This window comes from Saimiri boliviensis, chromosome 1 (assembly GCF_048565385.1).
Source record: "Saimiri boliviensis isolate mSaiBol1 chromosome 1, mSaiBol1.pri, whole genome shotgun sequence".
Taxonomy (NCBI): domain Eukaryota; kingdom Metazoa; phylum Chordata; class Mammalia; order Primates; family Cebidae; genus Saimiri; species Saimiri boliviensis.
In genome coordinates this window covers 269,775,781-269,798,277 of record NC_133449.1, presented here as the reverse complement: position 1 = coordinate 269,798,277, position 22,497 = coordinate 269,775,781, and the positions used below count along the sequence as shown (strand labels likewise).

Below are 22,497 nucleotides of genomic sequence, written 5' to 3'. Positions count from 1 at the left end.
AACCCTGCCTCTCTAAAAATAACAAAATTGGCCAGGCATGATGGCACATGCCTACGGTCCTAGCTACTCGGGAGGCTTAAGTGGGAAGATTACTGGAGCCACGAATGTGCCACTGCACTCCAACCTGGGTGACATAGTGAGAACCTGTCTCAAAAAAAATTAATAATTAAAAATAAAACAAAAATATAGTAAACCCAAATTCAAAGGCTGCATTCACCATCAGTTTCATTATTGAACTCAATTCCTGGGTTTAAGGAAGAGTTTAGTATAGAGAAAACACAGGGAACTAGTATATTTGGAAGATGTTATTCCAGTGAGTGATACATATACATACATATATATATGTTTTTATATATATATATATGTATAATATATATGGCACTAAAATACAGAAGAAAATTAAAAGTTGACAGTGTCAACACGAGGTCAAAACAAGCCAGTATGACACAAGGCGCAGGTGAGACATTTCTAAATGGTCCTGCCATTGAAAGGCGATCCTGAAGGACAGAGTAGGCCAGTGATGAGAAGAACTCTGTTTTTGTGTGTATTTATGTGGGGCAGTGGGGAGGGTGGGGGATGGTGGGAAGAGGAGTAACTGAGTAGCTGGGTGATAAAAGACACCAGAGCCACAACTGCACTATTCCCCTCAAACTTCACCAAATGCAGCTCGTACATACAGGATTTCTGTCCTTTGTGTTTATATGTGTTGAGGGGTAGAGTAATTGAGAAATGGGGGTGGGGGGGACAATGGAATCACAAGCGCACTATTCCCTGAAAACTCTGCCAAATGCAACCCATACATACATCATTATCCAATGCAGATTCATCATCACCCAAGAAGGCAATCTTGAAGTCTGTGCAGACAAGCCTCCCATAGACCCCATGCTGACTGGAATCTTCCTGGACATACTTCAGTACTGTGCTGGCTTCACAAAGCACCTGTTCACCTGTTGGAAACAAAAAGAAGTCTTTCTTAGAGTTCTCAGGGAACATACAATATGCAAACCCTAAAGGCTTTCCAGCCCTATTTTACATAAGGACAAACACACAGTACAACTCAGGACTTTAGAACTTCACACTTTTCAGCATGGCAGGAGCTGCAAAAATGTAGAAGAGAAGATGAGGCAGAGTGGGAACCACCAAGAAGTGAAACTTAAATGGCTCAGATACACCTCCATGCAGGACATTTCTCTATCTTCTCACTGGGAATAATGGAAATTTCCGAATAGGTACAAATGATCTGAGCTGCACTTTCATGCAGAGATCTTAGTGTTTTCATTACTTTGACCCAAGCAGACGTTCCATAGAAGCAATTCCCTAAGTGAACACAGATGGGCTTGTCCCAGTCTGCCCTAAAAGATGCAGATCTCAAGCCTACTTTCCTGTGAGAGGGGGCAGTTTCTAATACTGGAAGTGCTGAGAGAGAGAGAGAGGTGGTGTCTCCCTGGCCATGGGGCTTCCAGGCAGCTTCCATAGATCCAAGAAGTACTGCAGTCTTCCACAGCATGACCACTCTTGTTCTGGCTCCACACTGGGAGGAAAACAGAGGTCAGAGGTTTGTGGGGGAAAAGCGTGTTTCCTCTCATTCTTACTTAAGCATATTTCCTTTCAATGCGTCACCTCTCCTGCTCGACCTGCAGCACCCCGCCCACGTGAAAGCTGCAGCCCCTGGAGACAGAAAGTATCCTTCCCTGCAGTCAAAAAGATGAGGACTGGGGAACAGGTAAATATTCTCTGCCTTCTGGAAGCAGAGGAGCTCATGGGGGCAGGAGAAACAGAAGACCGTAGCAGAAATGAAAAACTAAGTATAAATGTTTTGCAACAACAAAAAAACCCAAAGGATTTTTCTTCTCATGCAGCAGATAACCATCTTCTCCTTGGAATCTCCCTCTCAACAGCTCCTTCAAGGTCTTTAAATTTACTTTTTGGCTTAAAATTTATTTAGTCTAGCTTTCAATATGAAATCAAAGAAGAGTTTCAGACACTCAGAAGGGACACATATTATGGTGTTTTTCCCTCATCTTTCTTTCAAAAGGTTAATTACCTCTGGCTGAAACACTAAGGAAATAGCAGAAGACAGCTCAGTCACTAGGTCAGCCTCTCAAGAGATCAGTTCGAAGGAAATAATGAAGACAGACCCTCATTAGGGTTTAAAATAGTCCCAGAAAAAGTGTCTCTGCTAAGTCCATGGTGGAAGACATGTAAGCAATCCCTGTGCTTTCAACTCTCAACGTGAAACACCTTTGAACGGTGAGGCTCTCCCCAAGACCAGGTCAGCCCCCTCCCATGCTCATGTACTAGAGACCAGAAATTAGCATGCACTAGCTAATACAACATTCCTGGTGAGACCCTCTGCAAACATGGCATGCTGTCCCATAGTAATCAGCTGGTTTATATCAGATCACAGTCTAGAATCACGAGAGTTGGGAGCTAAAAATGATCTTTGTCTAGTTTATGGAACTAGGCTCAGAGAAGTTAACTGTGAACTCACCACTGCACACCTACACCTAGATGAAACTGCGAAGTAATTCAGGAGAGGGGAGAATATGCATAATGCTAAGCTAAAAATAAAATTTCCAAATCTATAACCCCAAGAAGAGGAAAAACAAGAGGAGACAGAAAGTAACGTTTAAGTCATCATTATAGGAAACAAAGCCTTTGACATTTAAAAACATCAAAAAAAGTTATAGAATTCTTTTACCAAATAAGGTGGATCAGTCAGAAACTTGCACAGATTTATATCCCCTCAATAAACTGAAATAAAATAAAAAGTGGCAGAATGAAGCCTGTATTGTTTTGGGAAAATGTATCTAAAAAAACCTTATTTTAAAAAAGCTATTTGGAATTAGGAAAAAGAAAGTGAAAAAAGAATTAAACACATGGATCACAGAATATCCCATATATGGAGAGGATACACCAAGTAGTTTCTATTCCTGAATGCAGAAATGATTAAAACTTAAGTTAAAGTCACTGTCTTCTATCTCAAAAATATTCAACCGATCCAGGCTCCTTGGCAATGACCACAGGGCAAAGTGCGGGCAGCCCCAGGGTTGGTAAACCCCAGTATCCCCAATATACATGCTCACATGCACAAGTGGATACAGACCAACAGGTGAGGCCACCCACCACTGGTTGCCTTGGGAGACCATGGTGGCTGCATTGTTCACAGGCAGCTACAGACTCAGACAGCAGGAAGAGAGTATGGGGTGTAGGGCTCCGTAGGGAATTGAGGTTTTCCTGATTGGGGATCAGCATACTAGAAGAGGCCATGTAGAATGGCCTGAAAAAGGTCTCATATGCTTGTAAAAGCAGTGAGAATATCTCACGTTTATTTTCACCAGCTTGGGGGAAAAGGAAACAAGAAAAATTCTTTCTAGATGTTGTAATACTCAGACCCAGGTGTGTAGCTATTGAACTAAAAACCTTGATATTTTTGTCTAATTCATTACTGTTATATGTGAGAGGATGAAAACAAAGGAGTTTAAATATAGCAAGGCTAGGGATGATGTAATTTATCACTGGCTTTGCCTTGCATAGGAGTTACTATGCTAACATGACAGTTACCTGGCAACAAGTGAAGAGTTACTTCCTTCTCTGTTACTTCCTTTTCATTTGTGTGAATTTCCTAAAAGAGAAGAGCAAAGGATATTTTTCTTTGTTTAAGGGTTTAAAATGAGTAACATTAAGCCATGCTTTCAGAATACACACTAAAATATCACATACACCCAGGAGCTTTTCATTTATTTTACAAGTTAGATACTTTTTTTTTTTTTTTTTTTTGAGACGGAGTTTTGCTCTTGTTACCTAGGCTGGAGTGCAATGGCGCGATCTCGGCTCACCGCAACCTCCGCCTCTTGGGTTCAGGCAATTCTCCTGCCTCAGCCTCCTGAGTAGCTGGGATTACAGGCACGTGCCACCATGCCCAGCTAATTTTTTGTATTTTTTGTAGAGACGGGGTTTCACCATGTTGACCAGGATGGTCTCGATCTCTCGACCTCGTGATCCACCCGCCTCGGCCTCCCAAAGTGCTGGGATTACAAGCTTGAGCCACCGTGCCCGGCCAAGTTAGATACTTTTTAAAAAACGTTTTTAACTAAAGAAAGACAGAAAATTCCAACAAGTTATGGATATTCAATGTATTAAACTAATTATTTAGGACTGATAACTACTAGCTGTCCCAACAGAGGGGGAGCGGTGTACACTCTTTATCTAAGGAACAACTTGAAGTGTCGCACAGCAAAGCAGGGCTGCTCAAGCACAGAATCAGAAAGAAAAGAGATGGCCCGGCACAGTGGCTCACACCTGTAATCCCAGAACTTTGGGAGGCTGAGGTGGGCAGATCACTTGAGGTCAGGAGTTCGAAACCAGCCTGGCTAACATGGTGAAACCCCGTCACTACTAAAAATACAAAAATTAGCTGGCTGTAGTGGTGAGCACCTGTAATCCCAGCTACTTGGGAGGCTGGGGCAGGAGAATTGCTTGAATCCCAGAAGCGGAGGTTGCAGTGAGCCGAGATCCCGCCACTGCACTCCGGCCTGGGTAAGAGCGAGATTCTGTCTCAAAAAAAAAAAAAAAGAAACAAAGAAAAGAGCCGACATGCCACAGCATGATCCCCTCTCCTTCCAGCAAGGACCAAGGGTTAAAAGCAAAATATATGTGTTCTTCAAAATATATGTGTTATATATATATGAACATATATATAAGGCCCAAAGATAAGCAAAGGAAAACATGAATGTATCAAGTCAGTATTGATCTAGCTAATCTATAGCACACCAGGGCTCATAAAGAGAGCTAGAACATTCGTTGTCCATTCTAAGTTACTTAAAACCACAAGACAGTGCCAAGAGGTACAATCATTTGTAAAGGAGAATCAAGGCCAGGTTCTGGGTCACTGCTTCTCAGTAAAAATATATTCAAGTGCCTCTATTTGGGGCTCAGTATTTATTGGATACTCAAAGATAATTAATTACGAACATTAATGAATAAAGCGATGATCACCTACGGCTGTTAAAAAAGACATGGCTGTCTGGGAAAAAAAAAAAGACATAGCTGTTAACATAACAAAGAGACATACCATGGGCCTCCGAATAAAGTATACCACACCACCCATGAAGTGTTCTTGCCAAAATCTCTAACCTCCATCTGCTTGAACTTCCATGGCAATCAGCCAATTTATCAGAAACACTGGGACAGAGAAACATGTCAAATAATACAATGGGGATACAATCAGTCAAATTCTGACTGTGGAAAATTCTATAATACACAACCAGTTTTATCAACAAATAAGGTTTTTTTTTTTTTTTTGATAGAAGGCCCTGGGTAGGAAGTTTTCTGAATTTGTTAATTCAGACTAAAATATGGCATTAGAAGAAACTTGGGTCAGCCCATCTTGAGGCTGAAGAAAAATGTTATGGCTTTTCCTGGGAACTCATTTTTGAGCATGGTGTATTTTGGAGGTAACTAAGATGCCAATAAACCAAGTCCCTCTGAGGCAGTGCTTCTCATATTTGGGGTGGTCAGATTACATGGGGAGCTTTTTATCTAAACAGATTCTCAGGCACCCATAAGCCTGCAGACTTATAGTGCAGGGATGCAGGCTGATGCCCTGGTTTTGTAAAAAGCTCCCCAGATGATTCTATGTATTGGTCTGGGCTTAAGCAAGAGGAACTATTCCTGCATGTTAAAAGCTATGAGTGTTTTGGTAATTTAAAAATTTTTGGCTGAGTGCAGTGGCTTACACCTGTAATCCCAACACTTTAGGAGGCTGAGGTAGGCAAATCACCTGAAGTCAGGAGTTTGAGACCAACATGGCCAACATGGCAAAACCCTCCATCTCTACTAAAAATACAAAAAATTAGCCAGGTATGGTGGCAGGCACCTGTAATAACAGCTGCTTGGGAGGCTGAGGCAGGAGAATCACTTGAACCCAGGAGGCAGAGGTTGCAGTGAGCCAAGACTGCGCCATTGCACGCCAGTCTGGGCAACAAAAGCAAGACTCCATCTCAAAGCAAAACAAAAAAATTATCACTGAGATTTTTCCTCATGTAACATTGACAAAGAACTAAATTAAAGCATAATTTTTTTTTTTTTTTTTTTAGACGGAGTCTTGTTCTCTTGCCTAGGCTGGAGTGCAGTGGCATGATCTTGGCCTGGCTAATTTTTGTATTTTTAGTAGAGATGGGGTTTCATCATGTTGGTCAGGCTGGTCTCAAACTCCTGACCTCGTGATTCACCTGCCTTGGGCTCCCTAAGTGCTAGGATTACAGGAGTGAGCCACTGCGCCCGGCAAGCACAATTATTTTTGACAGGTTCTATCGTCTTTCTCTGAGGAGAAAGTAAAGCTACTCATTAAATTCAATTGGCTGTTAGAACACTAGAGAGGTCATCTTGACTAAAAGTTAGACTTTAGCCCAAACACTGGTGCAAACTTGGAGAAGACTAGCCTAATGTTACATCAGCAGAAAGAATTTATAAGATTCAAAACTACCTATATTAATTCTTGAAACCGTTAGTGAAATTCTTTAATTTTTTGTAGAGATGAGGTCTTCCTATGCTGCCCAAGGTGGTCTCAAACTCCAGGCCTCAAGCAATCCTCTCACCCTGGCCTCCCAAAGCATAAGGATTACAGCCATGAGCCATTCCACCTGGCCAAATTCTTTCTTTACATTCCAGAAACAAAATATTCAGAAGACACCATTTAGGATTCTGTCCTACCAACACTCCCTTTCCTCAGACTACTGCTGCCTGCTCCCACAACCCTATGGAGCATACCACCTCCCCGCAAGTCAACTGCATGGGGAAATGAATAAGCACAATGGCCCCACATACACTGGGCTAATCATTTCCTTTCTCCTTTTCCTTTGGCTCCCACAAATGTCTTTCAGGAAGGACTAAGAGATACTAACAAAGCTAGCTACCTGAGCTATAGAGTTGTACATTTGGCCACAAATATGGGGAAACATAGAAGGCTGTTCTACAGAAAACAGACATATGAGGAGGATTTGGCTTGGACTTCCATGGCTTACCAGGCTTTTGTGAGGCCTGAACACACCTTGGGCTACAGTTCCATAATTCACACCTGTGTCTGTATCTTTATAATAAATTCCATTGTTGGGGCCGGGCGTGGTGGCTCATGCCTGTAATCTTAGCAGTTTGGAAGTTCGAGGCAGGCAGATCATTTGAGGTCGGGAGTTCGAGACCAGACTGGCCAACATGGTGAAACCTCATCTCTACTAAAAATATAAAAATTAGCCAGTTGTGGTGGTGCACACCTGTAATCCACTGCACTTCAGCCTAGGCGACAGAATGAGACATGATCTCCCAAAAAACAACAACAAAAAATTCTGTTGTTGGCATATATTAGCAAGAGTGGGTTTCTATTAATTGTCACCAAAGACACTGACTTAGGTCAATTGCATTAATAACAGAGAGACCACACGTCACCCAACATATCAATGTACAATATATATAGTGCCACAGGATTAGGAACTAATGTTACAGCCACCACCTCACAGGTAAGACTGGTAGAGGAGAGCCAGATGCCAGAAACAGCACTACTGCCTCAAGTGCCTCAAGTGTGTGGGTTTTAGATGGGGTGAGGATGTATGAGGTTTCCAAACAGGAAGACCCTCAAAGAATTTTGCCATTATTCAGCTGATGAAAACACCCCCTGAATGGCTTTCCTTGGCTGCTACCACCACATTCCCTGTATGACTTCTCTGGGTGTAGCAACACACACCCCACCCCACCCCCCTAAACACACATTGGATAAAGCAGAAAGTGACTTTAAAAACTTAAAGCAATAATAACAACAACAAACCCACATCATTCTTAGCCTTGTCATTCTAAACTGTTATATGTATATACATACAACCATACACATACACACACACACACACACACACACACACACACACACACACATTCTTTTTTAAAGTAGAAGATGCTATGCCTCTACAGATAGCTGAAGTTTGTACAATGACAGGGAGAAGGTCATTTATAAGAGACGGAGATAATTAAAATGAATTATTACCAAGTGCTAGGTACTGGGCACTGAGGGATTAACAGTAGCTTGAAGTTCAGGACAGAGACTAGATAATCCCAACATGCAACATGATGGATGCCATAATAAACGTGTTGATATACAGACACGAGAGCACAAAACAGGGGCACCTAATTGTAGGAAGACTAACAGAGGGAAAGAAGACAGGAAAGACTGTCCACAGCAGTCCTTCTAGGGAAGTGGCTCATATGGAATGTGTCAGAGTTCAGTAAGTAGACAAGCTGAAAGGAGAAGAAGGACAAGAGAAAAGAAAGAAAAGAAGATGTAACCCATGGAGTTAAGTCACGTGAGAGAGGCAAGAAATATGGCTGGAGGTGGGTCACAGCCTAAAGGAATGTGCATGCCATATTGAATTTGGTCTTTATCCAGTGGGCAGTGCCAGGGAACAACGGAAAGATTTTAAGGAGAGTGAATTAAGCACATAGTATTTACCATTTCCAGTAAATGTCTTTCAGGAAAAAGCCTAGGACTAAACCAAGATCCTGGGTGGGTTCCAGCCTACGAAGACTTCAGGAGAACCGTGGGCAAGTTCCCTGGTCTCGGTGCCTCATCTAAAAGAATGGATAGCGGTATATTGCCCACTTTATGTGACAATGCGTGAGAGCCTACGCAAGGGTAAAAATTACGATATAGAAGTGAGTCTGAGCATCTGTGTCCAGAAAGAGGCAGTGTCCTTCGTGGCTTTCCCTCACTAAAAGCTGGAAAGGAAGATTCTTGTAAACCCACTCCCTCAATTCCAAATTACTTGGTCAGAGCATATAACCGTATTTTCAGGACTGAATACCAATCGACTACAGCATTTCCTAGAAGAAAAAAAGTGGTTGGGGACCTTTTCCCACACACCGTCTTTATCAAGTGCCCCGAAAGCATAGTACACATTTTTCATTTTAAAAGCACTGACGACTCTTCTTTCCTTTAATAATGCTAAGTATGTTTTAATGTTGGTCCCAGGCTGCTGACCAAAAATTGATCTGACAGAGAAAAGGGAAACCTCAAAAAGCAATTAAGTCATCCAGGAGCCACCTATTTGCCATTTATTTTGTGAAGCAAGTGGTGATTTCAACATTGGAAGGGGATGACAGAAAAGCCACCAAGATTCCTAATAGCACTCAACTTTCTACAAAAACTGCTACTATTCATCAGACTTCCTTCAGCACTGCAGACAGGGAAAGGAGAAGTCAAAATAACGTAACACCCAAAACCTAAAATGCAATGAAAAACAAAACAAAATAAAATAACATAACAAGATGCACACTGGTGCTGAATAGCCAGCATCTTAAAAAGGTAATTGAATCATCAAAAATATGTGAGTCCCTGCCTCAAATGCCAATAAATAAATAACAAATGATATTCCTCCAAACGAAACGAACATATTGCAAACTCACCTATTTGGAATATTACCAAAAATCAAAAGTCAAAAAGGCTCCTGGGCAGTAGTAACAGATGCATCTAAGGTTGTGCTTAGTGATCAAAGCCCCCTACAATCTGTCTTCCACCTCAGCTGCATACTTAAGACTGACAGCCAGCTACCATGTGCCAGGTAAGTACTCTTCATTAGAATATCATTAATCCTCACAACTCTAGGACATGCCTACCTTGCTTTATTGCACCTCACTTCACTGTGCTTCACAGATATTGTACTTTTCGCAATGGAAGGTATGTGGCAACCTGGTGTGGAACAAGGCTATCAGTGCCGTTTTTCCAACAGCACATGCTGACTTCTTATCTCTGTGTCACATTTTGACAATTACTGTAATATTTCAAACTTTTTCATTATTATATCTGTTATGATGATCCGTGATCAGTGATCGTTAATGTTATTATGCTAATTGCTTTGGGGCATCATGAATCATGTCCACATAGGATGGCAAACGTAATCAATAAATGTTACATGTGTTCTGACTGCTTCACCACCCAGCTGTTTATCATGTCTCTTCTCCTTGAGCATCCATATTTCCTGAGACACAACACAACAACACTGAAATTAGGATAACGGATAACTCTACAATGGCCTCTAAGTGTTTAGGTGAAAGGAAGAATAGCTTGTCTCTCATTTTAAATCAAAAGCTAGATAAGATTAAGCTTAATGAGGAAGGCATTTAGAAGCCGAGCCAGGCCAAAAGTGAGGCCTCTTGTGCCAGTTAGCTAAGTTGTGAATGCAAGGAAAAATTCTTGAAGGAAATTAAAAGTGCTACTCCAGCGAACATATGAAGGATAAAAAAGTAAAACATTTTACTACTGATATGGAGAAAGTTTGAGTGATCCCTTAAGCTAAAGCCTAATCCATAGCAAGGCTCTAGCTCTCTTCAATTCTGTGAAGGCTAAGAGAGGTGAGGAAGCTCCAGAGGAAATGTCTGAAGCTAACAGAGGTTGGTTCATGAGGTTTATGAAACGAAACTATTAACAAAAAAAATGCAAGGTGAAGCAGCCACTGCTGATGTAGAAGCTGCAGGAAGTTAGTCAGAAGATCTAGCTAAGATCATTGATAAAGGTTGCTACAGTAAACAGTAGATTTTCAGTGGAGACAAAACAGCCTTTTATTGGAGACAGATGCCATCTAGGACTTTTATAGTTAGAAAGGAGAGGCCAATGAACTGATTCAAAGTTTCAAAGGATAACTGACTGTTAGGAGCTAATGCAGCTGGTGACTTGCTGTTGAAACCAATGCTCATTTACCATTCAAAAAAAAATATGCTACATCTCATCTGTCTGTGCTTATAAATGAAACAGCAAAGTCTGGATGACAGAAAATCTGTTTACAGCATTGTTTACTGAATATTTTACAACCACTGTTGAGACCTACTGATCAGAAAAATTAATTCCTTTCAAAATACTACTGCTCAAAACATTACTGCTCATTGACAATGCACCTGGTTGCCCAAGAACTCTCCTGAAGATCTACAATGAGATTTATGTTGTTTTCATGCCTACTAACCCAACATCAATTCTGCAGACCCATAATGAAGGAGTAATCTTGATTTTCAAGTCTTACTGTTTAAGAAATAAATTTTATAAGGCTATAGCTGCCATAGATAGTGATTCCTCTGATGCATCTCAGCAGAGTCAACTGGAAATCTTCTGGAAAGGATTTACTATTCTAGATGCCATTAAAAACATTCACAATTCATGAGAGGAGGTCTTAATAGCAACATTAACAAGAGTTAAGAAGTTGATTCCAACTCTCATAGATCGGCTTTGAGGGGTTCATCAGTGGAGGAAGTAACTGCAAATGTGGTGAAAACAGCAAGAGAACTAAAATTACTGATAAAAGTTGAGCTTGAAGATAGACATGAACTGCTTCAATCTCATGACACTGAAAAAGTGAGAAATAACCCAGAGGACTAGAAAAAAAAGGTGAAAAGTTGCTTCTTATGGATGCACAGAGAAAGTGGTTTCTTTCTCACTGGCCAGGCGTGGTGGCTTGCATCTGTAATCCCAACATTGTCGGAGGTCAAGGTGGGCAGATCATTTGAGCCCAGGAGTTCAAGACCAGCTTGGGCAACACAGTGAAACCCCATCTCTAAGAAAAGTACAAAAAATTAGCCAGGCATCATGGCACACAACTGTAGTCCCAGCTACTTGGGAGGCTAAGGTGGGGAAGATGACTTGAGCCTGGGACAGGGAAGCTGCAATGAGCTGAGACAGAGCCACTGCACTCCAGCCTGGGCAACAGAGTGACGCCCTGTCTTAAAGAAGAAGAAGAAAAAAAGGAAGTGGTTTCTTGAGATGGAATCTATTCTTGATGAAGATGCTGTAAACATTGTGGAAATGACAACAAAGAATTCGGAAATACATATAAACTTGATTGACAAAGCAGCAGCAGTGTTTGAGAAGACTGACTCCAATTTTGACAGAAGTTCTACTGTAGGTAATATGCTATCAAACATCATTACATACTACAGAGAAATCTTTCATGAAAGGAAGAGTCAATCAATGCAGCAAACTTCATTGCTGTCTTATTTTAAGAAATTGCCACAGCCACTCCATCCTTCAGCAACCACCACCTTGATCAGTCGACAGGCATCAACATCAAAGCAGGACCCTCCACCAGCAAAGATTATAACTTCCTGAAGGCTCAGATGACTGTTAGCACTTTTTAGCAATAAGATACTTTTAAATTAAGGTAATGTACATCTTTTTTTTTTTTTTTTTTTTTTTTTTTTTTTTTTTGAGACGCAGTTTCACACTTGTTGCCCAGGCTGGAGTGCAATGGTGTGATCTCAGCTCACCGCAACCTCTGCCTCCCAGGTTCAAGCGATTCTCCTGCCTTAGCCTCCCGAGTAGCTGGGATTACAGGCATATGCCACTGTACCCCACTAATTTTGCATTGTTAGTAGAGACAGGATTTCTCCTTGTTGGTCAGGCTGGTCTTGAACTCCCAACCTCAGGTGATCCACTCACCTCAGCCTCCCAAAGTGCTAGAATTACAGGTGTGAGACACCGTACCTGGCCCTGTACATTTTTAAATACATAATGCTATTACACACTTAATGCACTAAAACATATGCACTGGGAAAGAAAAAAAATTGTGTGACTCACTTTTCTTTTCTTTTTTCTTTTTTCTTTTTTTTTTGAGATGGAGTCTCACTCTGTCACCCAGGCAGAGTGCAGTGGCGTGATCTTGGCTCACTGCAACCTCCATCTCCCAGGTTCAAGTAATTCTCCTGCCTCAGCCTCCTGAGTAGCTGGGATTACAGGCTTCCATCACCATGCCTGGCAGACTCACTTTATTTTTTATTGTTATTATTTTTTGAGACGGAGTCTTGCTTTGTCACCCAGGCTGGAGTGCAGTGGTGTGATCTCAGCTCACTGCAATCTCTGCCTCCCAGGTTCAAGGGATTCTCCTGCCTCAACCTCCCAAGTAGCTGGGACTACAGGTGTGCACCACCACACCAGGACAATTTTTATATTTTTGGTAGAGATGGGGTTTCTCCATGTTGGCCATGCTGGTCTCGAACTTCTGACCTCAGGTGATCTGCCTGCCTCAGCCTCCCAAAGTGCTGGTATTACAGACATGAACCACTGCGACTAGCCTCTCACTTTATATTTATATTCAATTTATTGTGGTGGTCTGGAACTAAACTCAAAACATCTCCAATGTGTGCTTCTACTAGTATTATGTACATTTTACATATGAGGAGACTGAGGCTTAAATAGCATCAAGAGGTTCGGTAACTTGTTTGAGGTATTATTTTTAAAAAGTAAGTTATGGCTGGGCGTAGCAACTCACACCTATAATCTTAACACTTTGGGTGGCCGAGGTGGGAGGACTGCTTGAGCTCAGGAGTTTGAGACAGGCTTAGGAAACAGTGAGACTCATCTCTACAAAACAAACAACTAAAAAATCATTCAGGCATGGTAGTATACACCTGAAGTCCCAGGTACCTGGAGGGCTGAGGTGAGATGATCACTTGAGGCCAGCAGGTCAAGGCTGCAGTGAGCCATGACTGCACCACTGTATTCCAGCCTGGAAAACAGAGTAAGACCCTGTCTCAAAAAAAAAAAAAATGTTACTAACCAAGGAACTGCAAGCCCCATTGAACTTAGAGCCTATATTCTTCACTGTTATGTACCAATTCTACCAAACAAGATCTCCAGTTTCCCATTGTAAAAGAGAAAATCACTGTAGCATCCATTGCTTGTAAAGGAAACTCTTACTACAAAACTGATCAGAACAAGTAAGAAAAATTCCATTAGGAGAACTGTACTTCAGGTTCAAGGATCTGTCATGCACACCAGCAGTTTCCAACCTTTTTGGAGCCAGGGTTTGGTTTCACAGAAGACAATTTTTCCATGGACCTGGGGGTGCCTGCAGAGGGGGCAGGGGATGATTCTGGGATGAAACTATTCCACCTCAGATCATTAGACATGAGTTAGATTCTCATAAGGAGTGTATAACCTGGATCCTTTGCATGTGCAGTTCACAACAGGGTTCGCACTCCTACGAGAATCTAATGCCGCCACTGATCTGATAGGAGACGGAGCCCAGGAGGTAATGCTTGCTGCCCCTACTCCTACATTCACCTCTTGCTATGCCGCCAAGGACTAATACTAGTACGCGGTCTAGGTGTTGGAGACCCCTGACATGCAGGACAAAAGCACGTGGATGTTAAAGTCAACCACCACTCCCGAGGACCTGCTGAGAGCTAGCCAGGTGGTTTTTACTTCACTGGTTCTCGAAAAGTCAATTATTTGGATGCTTACCAAGTTCACATACAAAGTACACATCATCACAAATGTGTAATGATCCTGGGGCACCTTAGGAGAGGCATGAAAAGGGCAAGGCCCTGCCACAAAGATCTTAAAAAGAACTGTGGTGGGGGTGTGTGCGGATACAATGAAGCTCTCACAGGTCAAAATGCTTATAAATGCTCCTATCACCGGCTTTGAATCAAAAACTGAAATCCTTGTTCTCAGATTAATTTCCTCTAGCCAGAGGGGCAAATTCCAAGAGGCAACATCCCTAAAGGTTCCAAAGCAATTTCTTTCCATTGCATTTGATACCGAAGTGCTAAAAGGACACAACACGGACATTTCATTTCCTAAAAGTTGCCCTACTTTTCTAGAATGAACACTTAATACTCATTTTTTCAACTAAATAGAAAATGAGGGAGAAAAATGTATTTGCATCTACATATTAGGTGGGTATCCATGTATATCTTAAAACAAAAATTTTTAAAGTAGAAAGTTGTATTTTTTATACAGCATAGCACTAATAATTTAAGTTTTTGTCTTTCTCTATATCTCTCCAATCTTTCCTCTGTATTTATACTAAAAAGAGAAAGAATACAGATCTGGGGGCCACAGTCCAAATATGGCTCTGGCATCCACAGACATGACCTTGCTCATGTCATTTAAACCAACTGAGCTTCAGTTTCAGTTTCCTCCAGTATAAAATGGAAAAAGTACTCCCTAGTATGAGGACTTTATATACTTGGTAATGTAATTTGTTATAACCGTTGTGGGTAGCAGAACCTGTGCTGCTTCTTGATTTCCTTTCATGAGTAAACAAAAAGTAGAGGAATTACTCAAGAATCTGTCAGCAGGGTGTGGTGGTTCACACTGGTAATCACAGCACTTTGGAAGGCCGAGGTGGGTGGATCACATGAGGCCAGGAGTTTGAGAACAGTCTGGCCAACATGGTAAAACCGCATCTCTACCAAAAATACAAAAACTAGCCTGCTGTGGTGGCATGTGCCTGCAATCCCAGCTACTCAGGAGGCTGAGGCACAAAAATAGCTTGAACCCGGGAGGCGGAGGTTACAGTGAGCTGAGATTGCTCCACTGCACTCCAGCCTGATCTCTGTTACATGAGACCAATAACTTCTACTTTTCGCCCAATCCTGTTTCCCATATTAACTAAACTGACTCTACTCAGGAGGTCTCACAACTCTTTTTTCTGTGGATCAGGAATTCCTGAAATTAGCAACACTCTAGTTGGCCCTAATTCCATAAGACTTTAACTACATTAGGAATATCTGAAGCCATGGAAAAAGAAATGGTATTTTTCTACTAATAGGATTTATCTTCTAGCAGCCCACTATGATTTAGGTCTGGTCATTATGCATCTTATCTTTTGCAACAGAAAGCACTTTGAACCTTCTACAAGACCAAAAGAGTAGACCAACGGCTTTCTTAAGAGACCACATCTGAGGAAGGGCCTGCGTGGGCATGCACACACACAAAAACACTTTCTCAGCTACTAATTTTGTTGACAGTAGATCAAGTTGCTGAAAGGTGGTAACAAATTGAGAATAGAAACACATATGCACTGGAGCACTGGAATTTAAGGTGCCACACTGTACTCAATCATCACTAGTATCTAATCCTTCTCTGTTTAATACTTCAAAAAAATTCGAAATATACACTATGCAATTCTTACAGATAATCAACCCAGGAAAAAAAAATACCATCATCACTACTATCCTTGCATCCCCCCTCAAATAAAAATAAACACCAGTCCCAGGAAGAGAAATAACCTAGAGGACCCCAAAACATCAGGGTATACAAACAAGAATCATAAAGAAATCCTCCCCTCAAAAATATGTTTAATTGGAGTTTTTCTTTGAATTTGGTTTTCAGAAGTTACCTGCTTGGATGGGTAGGAAGGACAGATGGAGAGTATTCAGTAATAATGTCTGTAGTCTCTTCATCCCTATATTTCACGATCGCTTTTTGAACTCCACAAAGAAAACAAAGAACTGACAAATAAGGAGCTAATATATTTCAATATTCTTAAAAGAAAACAGACGTACCATTATTTGCTTGTTGATCCCAGGAGAATGAACATAGCTGAATGAAGGAGAGGCGAGGTGGATACCAACAAGGGTACACAGACGAGCACCTGTGTCTGGATGTGCTGAATCCTACATGTGGATCTTAGAGTGAGTGTCCCTAAAATTCCCATATGTGCACCCTACTCCTAACCATGCTGTACTCTGAATGTGTATAAGCTGTTGTCTTTGTTGGCAAATTTGCTGGACGAGTGATTAAAGGCTGTCTAACTTTTACAACTGAATGAGTAAATATAATTTCTTCCTTAGTGGCATTACAAATTACTACACTGTGACCAAGAGTCACTTGTGGACTGTAGAAATCACAAATGTCCAATCTGTGAATGCCAAAGTCTACTGCTCCTTTTTCCAAAGTGCATACAGGGCCAGCCCTTACTGAGGTTGAGAAGTGAATAACAACAAACATTTCTTGGGCTGTAAGTGCCAGCTACTGTTTAAAAAGCTTTATATTTACTTACTAACTCATTTATATTTATTAACTCATTTAATCCTCATAGCAAACCTTTGCAATAGAGTTATTATACCCATGATTGTCTCCATTTTACAGATGAGGATACCCTGCTAGTATGTGACACAGGTGAAAGTCAAACCCAGGTATCCTGGCCCAGTCTGCATTCTTATTCAATGCCACACTGTCATGTGGAAAGAAGAAATGAAAGGAAAAAGGAGAAACAAGGCAGAATGATCAGTGAAGTGCCTGCTAGACCCACCTGAAACCAGGTCAAAGTAAGCAACACAAAGTGACCAGGGGAAGCCAAATGAAAGTTATAGAGAGGCCAAAGGAAGCTAAAGGGGCACAACAACAAAAGACACCTACACCCAACCTAAATGACACTGGCCAGCTGCATGGAGAAGAACCTCAAGGCTCCTCAACACCTGCTGAAAGATTTACTCTTATGACTCACTCCACTGGATCCTCTGAGGTAGAAGTTTCTAATTTTCATCCCAACCAACTCTTGAGAGTTCAGTGAGACTCCAGGAAAAGTTCTAATCATGAATAACACTGGTATGTATGACTGAGCAATTCTTGCTTCCTTTCAAGTATAGTCTTGGCCAGGCACAGTGGCTTATGCCTGTAACCCCAGCACCGTTGGAGGCCAAGGTAGACAGATTGGATCACTTGAGCTTGGGAGTTCGAGACCAGCTTGGGCAACATGGCCAAATCTCATTTCCACAATTTTTTTTTTTTTAATTAGCCAGGCATGGTAGCATGTGCCTATAGTCTCAGCTACTCAGAAGGGTGGGGCAGGAGAATCACTTCAGCCTGGGAGGTCAAGGCTGCAGTGAGCCATGACTGTACCACTGTACTCCAGCCTGGGTGACAGAGCAAGACCCTGTCCCCCCCCAAAAAAAGAATAGAAAAGAAACAATAGCTAGGCTTAGCCACTAATATGGATAGCATCACCAAACGCTCTACTCATATTGCAATATACTGGAGAAAGAGAGGATTCCTCTAAAGCTTAATGGAAAGACTATTACTTGTGAAGCCTGTTGAGAGAGCAGTGGATGGGTCCAGCACATTCCAGGATCTAGAAGCTGATTCAACCAGCATCCAGTGAGAGTTGCCTCTGTACTATCCCTGTTCTTTGGGATGGTGGGAGCTTCTTAAACCATAAACTGGTTTTAGAGAAAAGCCTAGAGTTGCCCGTAAGCCTCTGTGCTTTCAACTGACACTCCCTAACAACTGCCTACTTAGCAGATGTTGACAACCTACTTCTGCAGCTGTGAAACATGAGATAACATTCCTCACTGACTCCAATAACTGTCATGTTCAATGTGCAGCAAAAAGGCAGAAAAGGTATAGTTCTTTAATAATCAGGCAGAACTGGTTCTACTGGTTAGGCTGACAGACGTTTCTTAAAAAACTAACTCTAAAAATTGTGCAAATTTTCAACAAATCCATCAGTTAAAAATGGTCTATGTGCTTTGTATAGCATCTCTTGCTACTCTATTTGAGTTTGAACAAAGCTTGCCATTATGGCACAAAGAAAAGGCAAAAACTGCTGGCACGGGGATCATAGCACATCAAGGTTTTCGAAACCAGAGTATCTCAGTGGAGCTTAAATTCAATTAGAACAGAAGCATGACAGCCTCAAGTGATCCTTCTGCCTTGGCCTCCCAAAGTGCTGGGATTACAGGTGTGAGGCACCCTGCCCAGCCAAGGTTAATTCCTTATTTCAATATTTATTCCAATGTTATGGCTACTTTTTATTTAATTTTTTTCTTTTTTTTTTTGAGACAGAGTGTTGCTCTGTCACCCAGGCTGGAGTGCAGTGGTGTGATCTCGGCAACCTCCACCTCCTGGGTTCAAGCAATTTTCCTGCCATAGACTCCTGAGTAGCTGGGATGACAGGTGTGTGCCACCACGACCAGCTAATTTTTGTATTTTTAGTAGAGATGGGGTTTTACCATGTTGGTCAGGCTTGTCTTGAACCACTGACCTCATGATTTACCGACCTCAGCCTCCCAAGTGCTAGGATTATAGGCGTGAGCCACTGCACCCAGCCTGCTTATTTTAATTTTAAAAAAAGATGAAGACATGAAAAATAAGTCGTCCAGTTTCCACAAGTCTTCTCCCACAGATCAAAAGAAACTAGCTACATCTGTTCTGGATCCCACTGAGAGTATCAGCAATTCCCAGAACCCACAGCTGCGACTACCCCCACATCATCTAAGAACCTCGCCCATGCTGAGCCAGAAAGCATTCCCATTATGGCAATGTCTAGGCCAGACAAGAGATGAGAATCTGAGAACTGCCACCCATTCCTTAGCAAGCTTATGGCTCAAAGAAGACACAACTACTGGAAACCATATCACATAGCTGGTCCAGCATCAAAAAAGTTGCCAACCTGATCTCTTCTCAGAACTATGTTTCTAAAGAGTAAGCCAAAATCACAGGGCTCCAATGGGCCTGAGTCAGTACTCAAGTTGTGTATCTGGTTACTCAGAGTTGCAAAATGACCTATCTCTAATATATACCAATTCCTTCCAAGAAACAGCTCCTGAATATGTTAAGTACCAAATGCCGAGGATAAAACGAGGAATAAGGCCAGGCACAGTGGCTCATGTCTATAATCCCAGCACTTTGGGAGGCCTAAGGCAAGTGGGTCGCTTGAGCTCAGGAGTTCAAGACCAGCTTGGGCAACATAGTGAAGCCTCATCTCTACAAAAAATATAAAAATTAGCAGGGCATGGTGGTGCACACCTGTAATCCCAGCTACACCTGAGCCTGAGGAGGTGGAGACTGCAGTGAGCTGTGATTGTGCCACTACACTCCAGCCTGAGTGACAGAGTAAGACCCTGTCTCCAAAAAATAAATAAAATTATGAAAAAGAATTGACTTTTATTAGTCAGCCATGGTGGCATGCACTTATCCCAGCTACTCAGGAAGCTGATGTGGGACGACTGGTTGAAAGTTAAGGCTGCAGGAAGCAGGGATTGTGCCCCTGTACTCCAACCCAGGTGACAAAGTGAGACCTGTCTCAAAAAAAAAAAAAAAAAAAAAAAAAAAAAAAAAAAAAGTATTAACTTTTGCCCTCATGAAATTCAGACAGACAAAAACTAACTAGAATACTGAGTAATGGGTGTCGTAAGTACTAGAAGTCTATAAAAGATTCTATCTCTACACTTCATCTCATTTATTTCTCAGAGCTTAGTTAACTACTATTATTGTTTCAGTTTAGAGATGAGGAAAATGAGGCTAAGCCAGGTTAAGAGAAGTGGGTCTCAAGCCTTTACCCAGAAGGCTTTACCTGACAAGCGTTTACCTGATGAGGGTTGTACTCTCCCTCAACCAATATCCAACCTACCTCCCCCTGCCGACCATGCCTCCTCCTCCTCGGCACTGCTCCTCCCCTGGACTTCACATGCTCTTTTATATACTGAATGATCATCTCTTACACACATGCTCTCTTCCAGGCACAGCAAACACAGGAGTAAACATGACACACCACACCTAAGTCCCCAGAGAACACAGGAGTCTGACAGCACTGCTAGCACTGGTAGAAACGTGCTATGTTAGGGGAAATGCAGGGTACAATGGGAACACTCAGAAACACTGAATTACATTCAGAACGGGTCAAAGAAGACTGCTGCACTCAGGAAGTGTCATTTATACTGAGACCTGAAAATGAGCAAAAATTAGTTCCAGGCAGAGTGGCCATGTGATGGTTAATACTGAGTGTCAACTTGATTAAAGGATGCAAAATATTGATCTTGGGTATGGCTGTGAGGGTGCTGCCACAGGAGATTAACATTTGAGTCAGTGGTCCGGGTAAGGCAGACCTACCCTTAATCTGGTGGGCACAACCTAATCAACTGCCAGTGAATATAAAGCAGGCGAAAAACGTGAAAAGGCAAAACTAGCCTAGCCTCCCAGCCTACATCTTTCTCCCATGCTAGATGCTTTCTGCCCTCAGACATCAGACTCCAATCTCTTCAGTTTTGAGACTTTGACTGGCTCTCCTTCCTCCTCAAGCTTGCAAATAGCCTACTGTGGCTATTAACTTTCATGTAATTTAATACTTAATAAACTCTCCTTTATTCATATATTCATACACACACACACACACACACACACACATACATACATACACACACACATACATCCTATCCTGTTAGTTCTGTCCATCTAGGAAACACTAATACAGATTTTGGTAACAGGAGTGGTTCTAGAGGAACAGAATATTAAGGATGGAGTTTTTTCATTCATTGTGGGGTTTCTGGAGTTGGCTGCTTTTTTTTTTTAATTGCATTTTAGGTTTTGGGGTACATGTGATGAACATGCAGGATTGTTGCATAGGTACACACATGGCAGTGTGGTTTGCTGTCTTCCGTCCCCTCACCTGTATCTGTCATTTCTCCCCATGCTATCTCTTCCCACCTCCCCACCCCCCCGTCCCTCCCCCATTTCCCCCCAATGGACCCCAGTGTGTAGTGTTCCCCTCCCTGTGTCCATGTGTTCTCATTGTTCAACACCCGCCTATGAGTGAGAATATACGGTGTTTGATTTTCTGCTCTTGTGTCAGTTTGCTGAGAATGATGGTTTCCAGGTTCATCCATGTCCCTACAAAGGACGTGAACTCATCGTTTTTGATGGCTGCGTAATATTCTATGGTGTATATGTACCACATTTTCCCTATCCAGTCTATCATCGTTGGGCATTTGGGTTGGTTCCAGGTCTTTGCTATTGTAAACAGTGCTGCAATGAACATTCGTGTGCACGTGTCCTTGTAGTAGAATGATTTATAATCCTTTGGATATATACTCAGTAATGGGATTGCTGGGTCAAATGGGATTTCTATTTTTAGGTCCTCGAGGAATCGCCACACTGTCTTCCACAATGGTTGAATTAATTTACATTCCCACCAACAGTGTAAAAGTGTTCCTATTTCTCCACATCCTCTCCAGCATCTGTTGTTTCCCGATTTTTTAATGATCGCCATTCTAACTGGTGTGAGATGGTATCTCAGTGTGGTTTTGATTTGCATTTCTCTGATGACCAGTGATGATGAGCATTTTTTCATATGTTTGTTGGCCTCATGTATGTCTTCTTTTGTAAAGTATCTGTTCATATCCTTCGCCCATTTTTGAATGGGCTTATTTGTTTTTTTCTTGTAGATCTGCTTTAGTTCTTTGTAAATTCTGGATATCAGTCCCTTGTCAGATGGGTAGGCTGCAAAAATTTTTTCCCATTCTATTGGTTGCCGATTCACTCTACTGACTCTTTCTTTTGCCGTGCAGAAGCTGTGGAGTTTGATTAGGTCCCATTTGTCTATTTTGGCTTTTGTTGCCATTGCTTTTGGCGTTTTGGTCATGAAGTCCTTGCCTACACCTATGTCCTGAATGGTTTTGCCTAGATTTTCTTCTAAGGTTTTTATGGTATTAGGTCTGATGTTTAAGTCTTTAATCCATCTGGAGTTAATTTTGGTGTAAGGTGTCAGGAAGGGGTCCTGTTTCTGCTTTCTGCACATGGCTAGCCAGTTTTCCCAACACCATTTATTAAACAGGGAGTCCTTTCCCCATTGCTTGTTTTTGTCAGGTTTGTCAAAGATCAGATGGTTGTGGGTATGTTGTATCTCCTCTGAGGCCTCTGTTCTGTTCCATTGGTCTATATCTCCGTTTTGGTACCAGTACCATGCG

At 41.9% G+C, this 22,497-nt stretch overlaps 1 protein-coding gene across 3 annotated transcripts in view; it reads right to left on the bottom strand.

Annotated features, from left to right (window-relative positions):
- MTMR12 (myotubularin related protein 12) overlaps positions 1-22,497 on the bottom strand; it is a 101,638-nt gene that overhangs the window by 48,180 nt on the left and 30,961 nt on the right. For all 3 annotated transcript variants that reach the window (XM_039469759.2, XM_074386792.1, XM_039469763.2), the window contains exons 2-3: positions 3,565-3,625; positions 805-947 (exon numbers count right to left, since the gene is read on the bottom strand). In XM_039469759.2, coding sequence (XP_039325693.1) covers positions 805-947; positions 3,565-3,625 — 204 coding nt within the window. The remainder of the gene's footprint in view (positions 1-804; positions 948-3,564; positions 3,626-22,497) is intronic.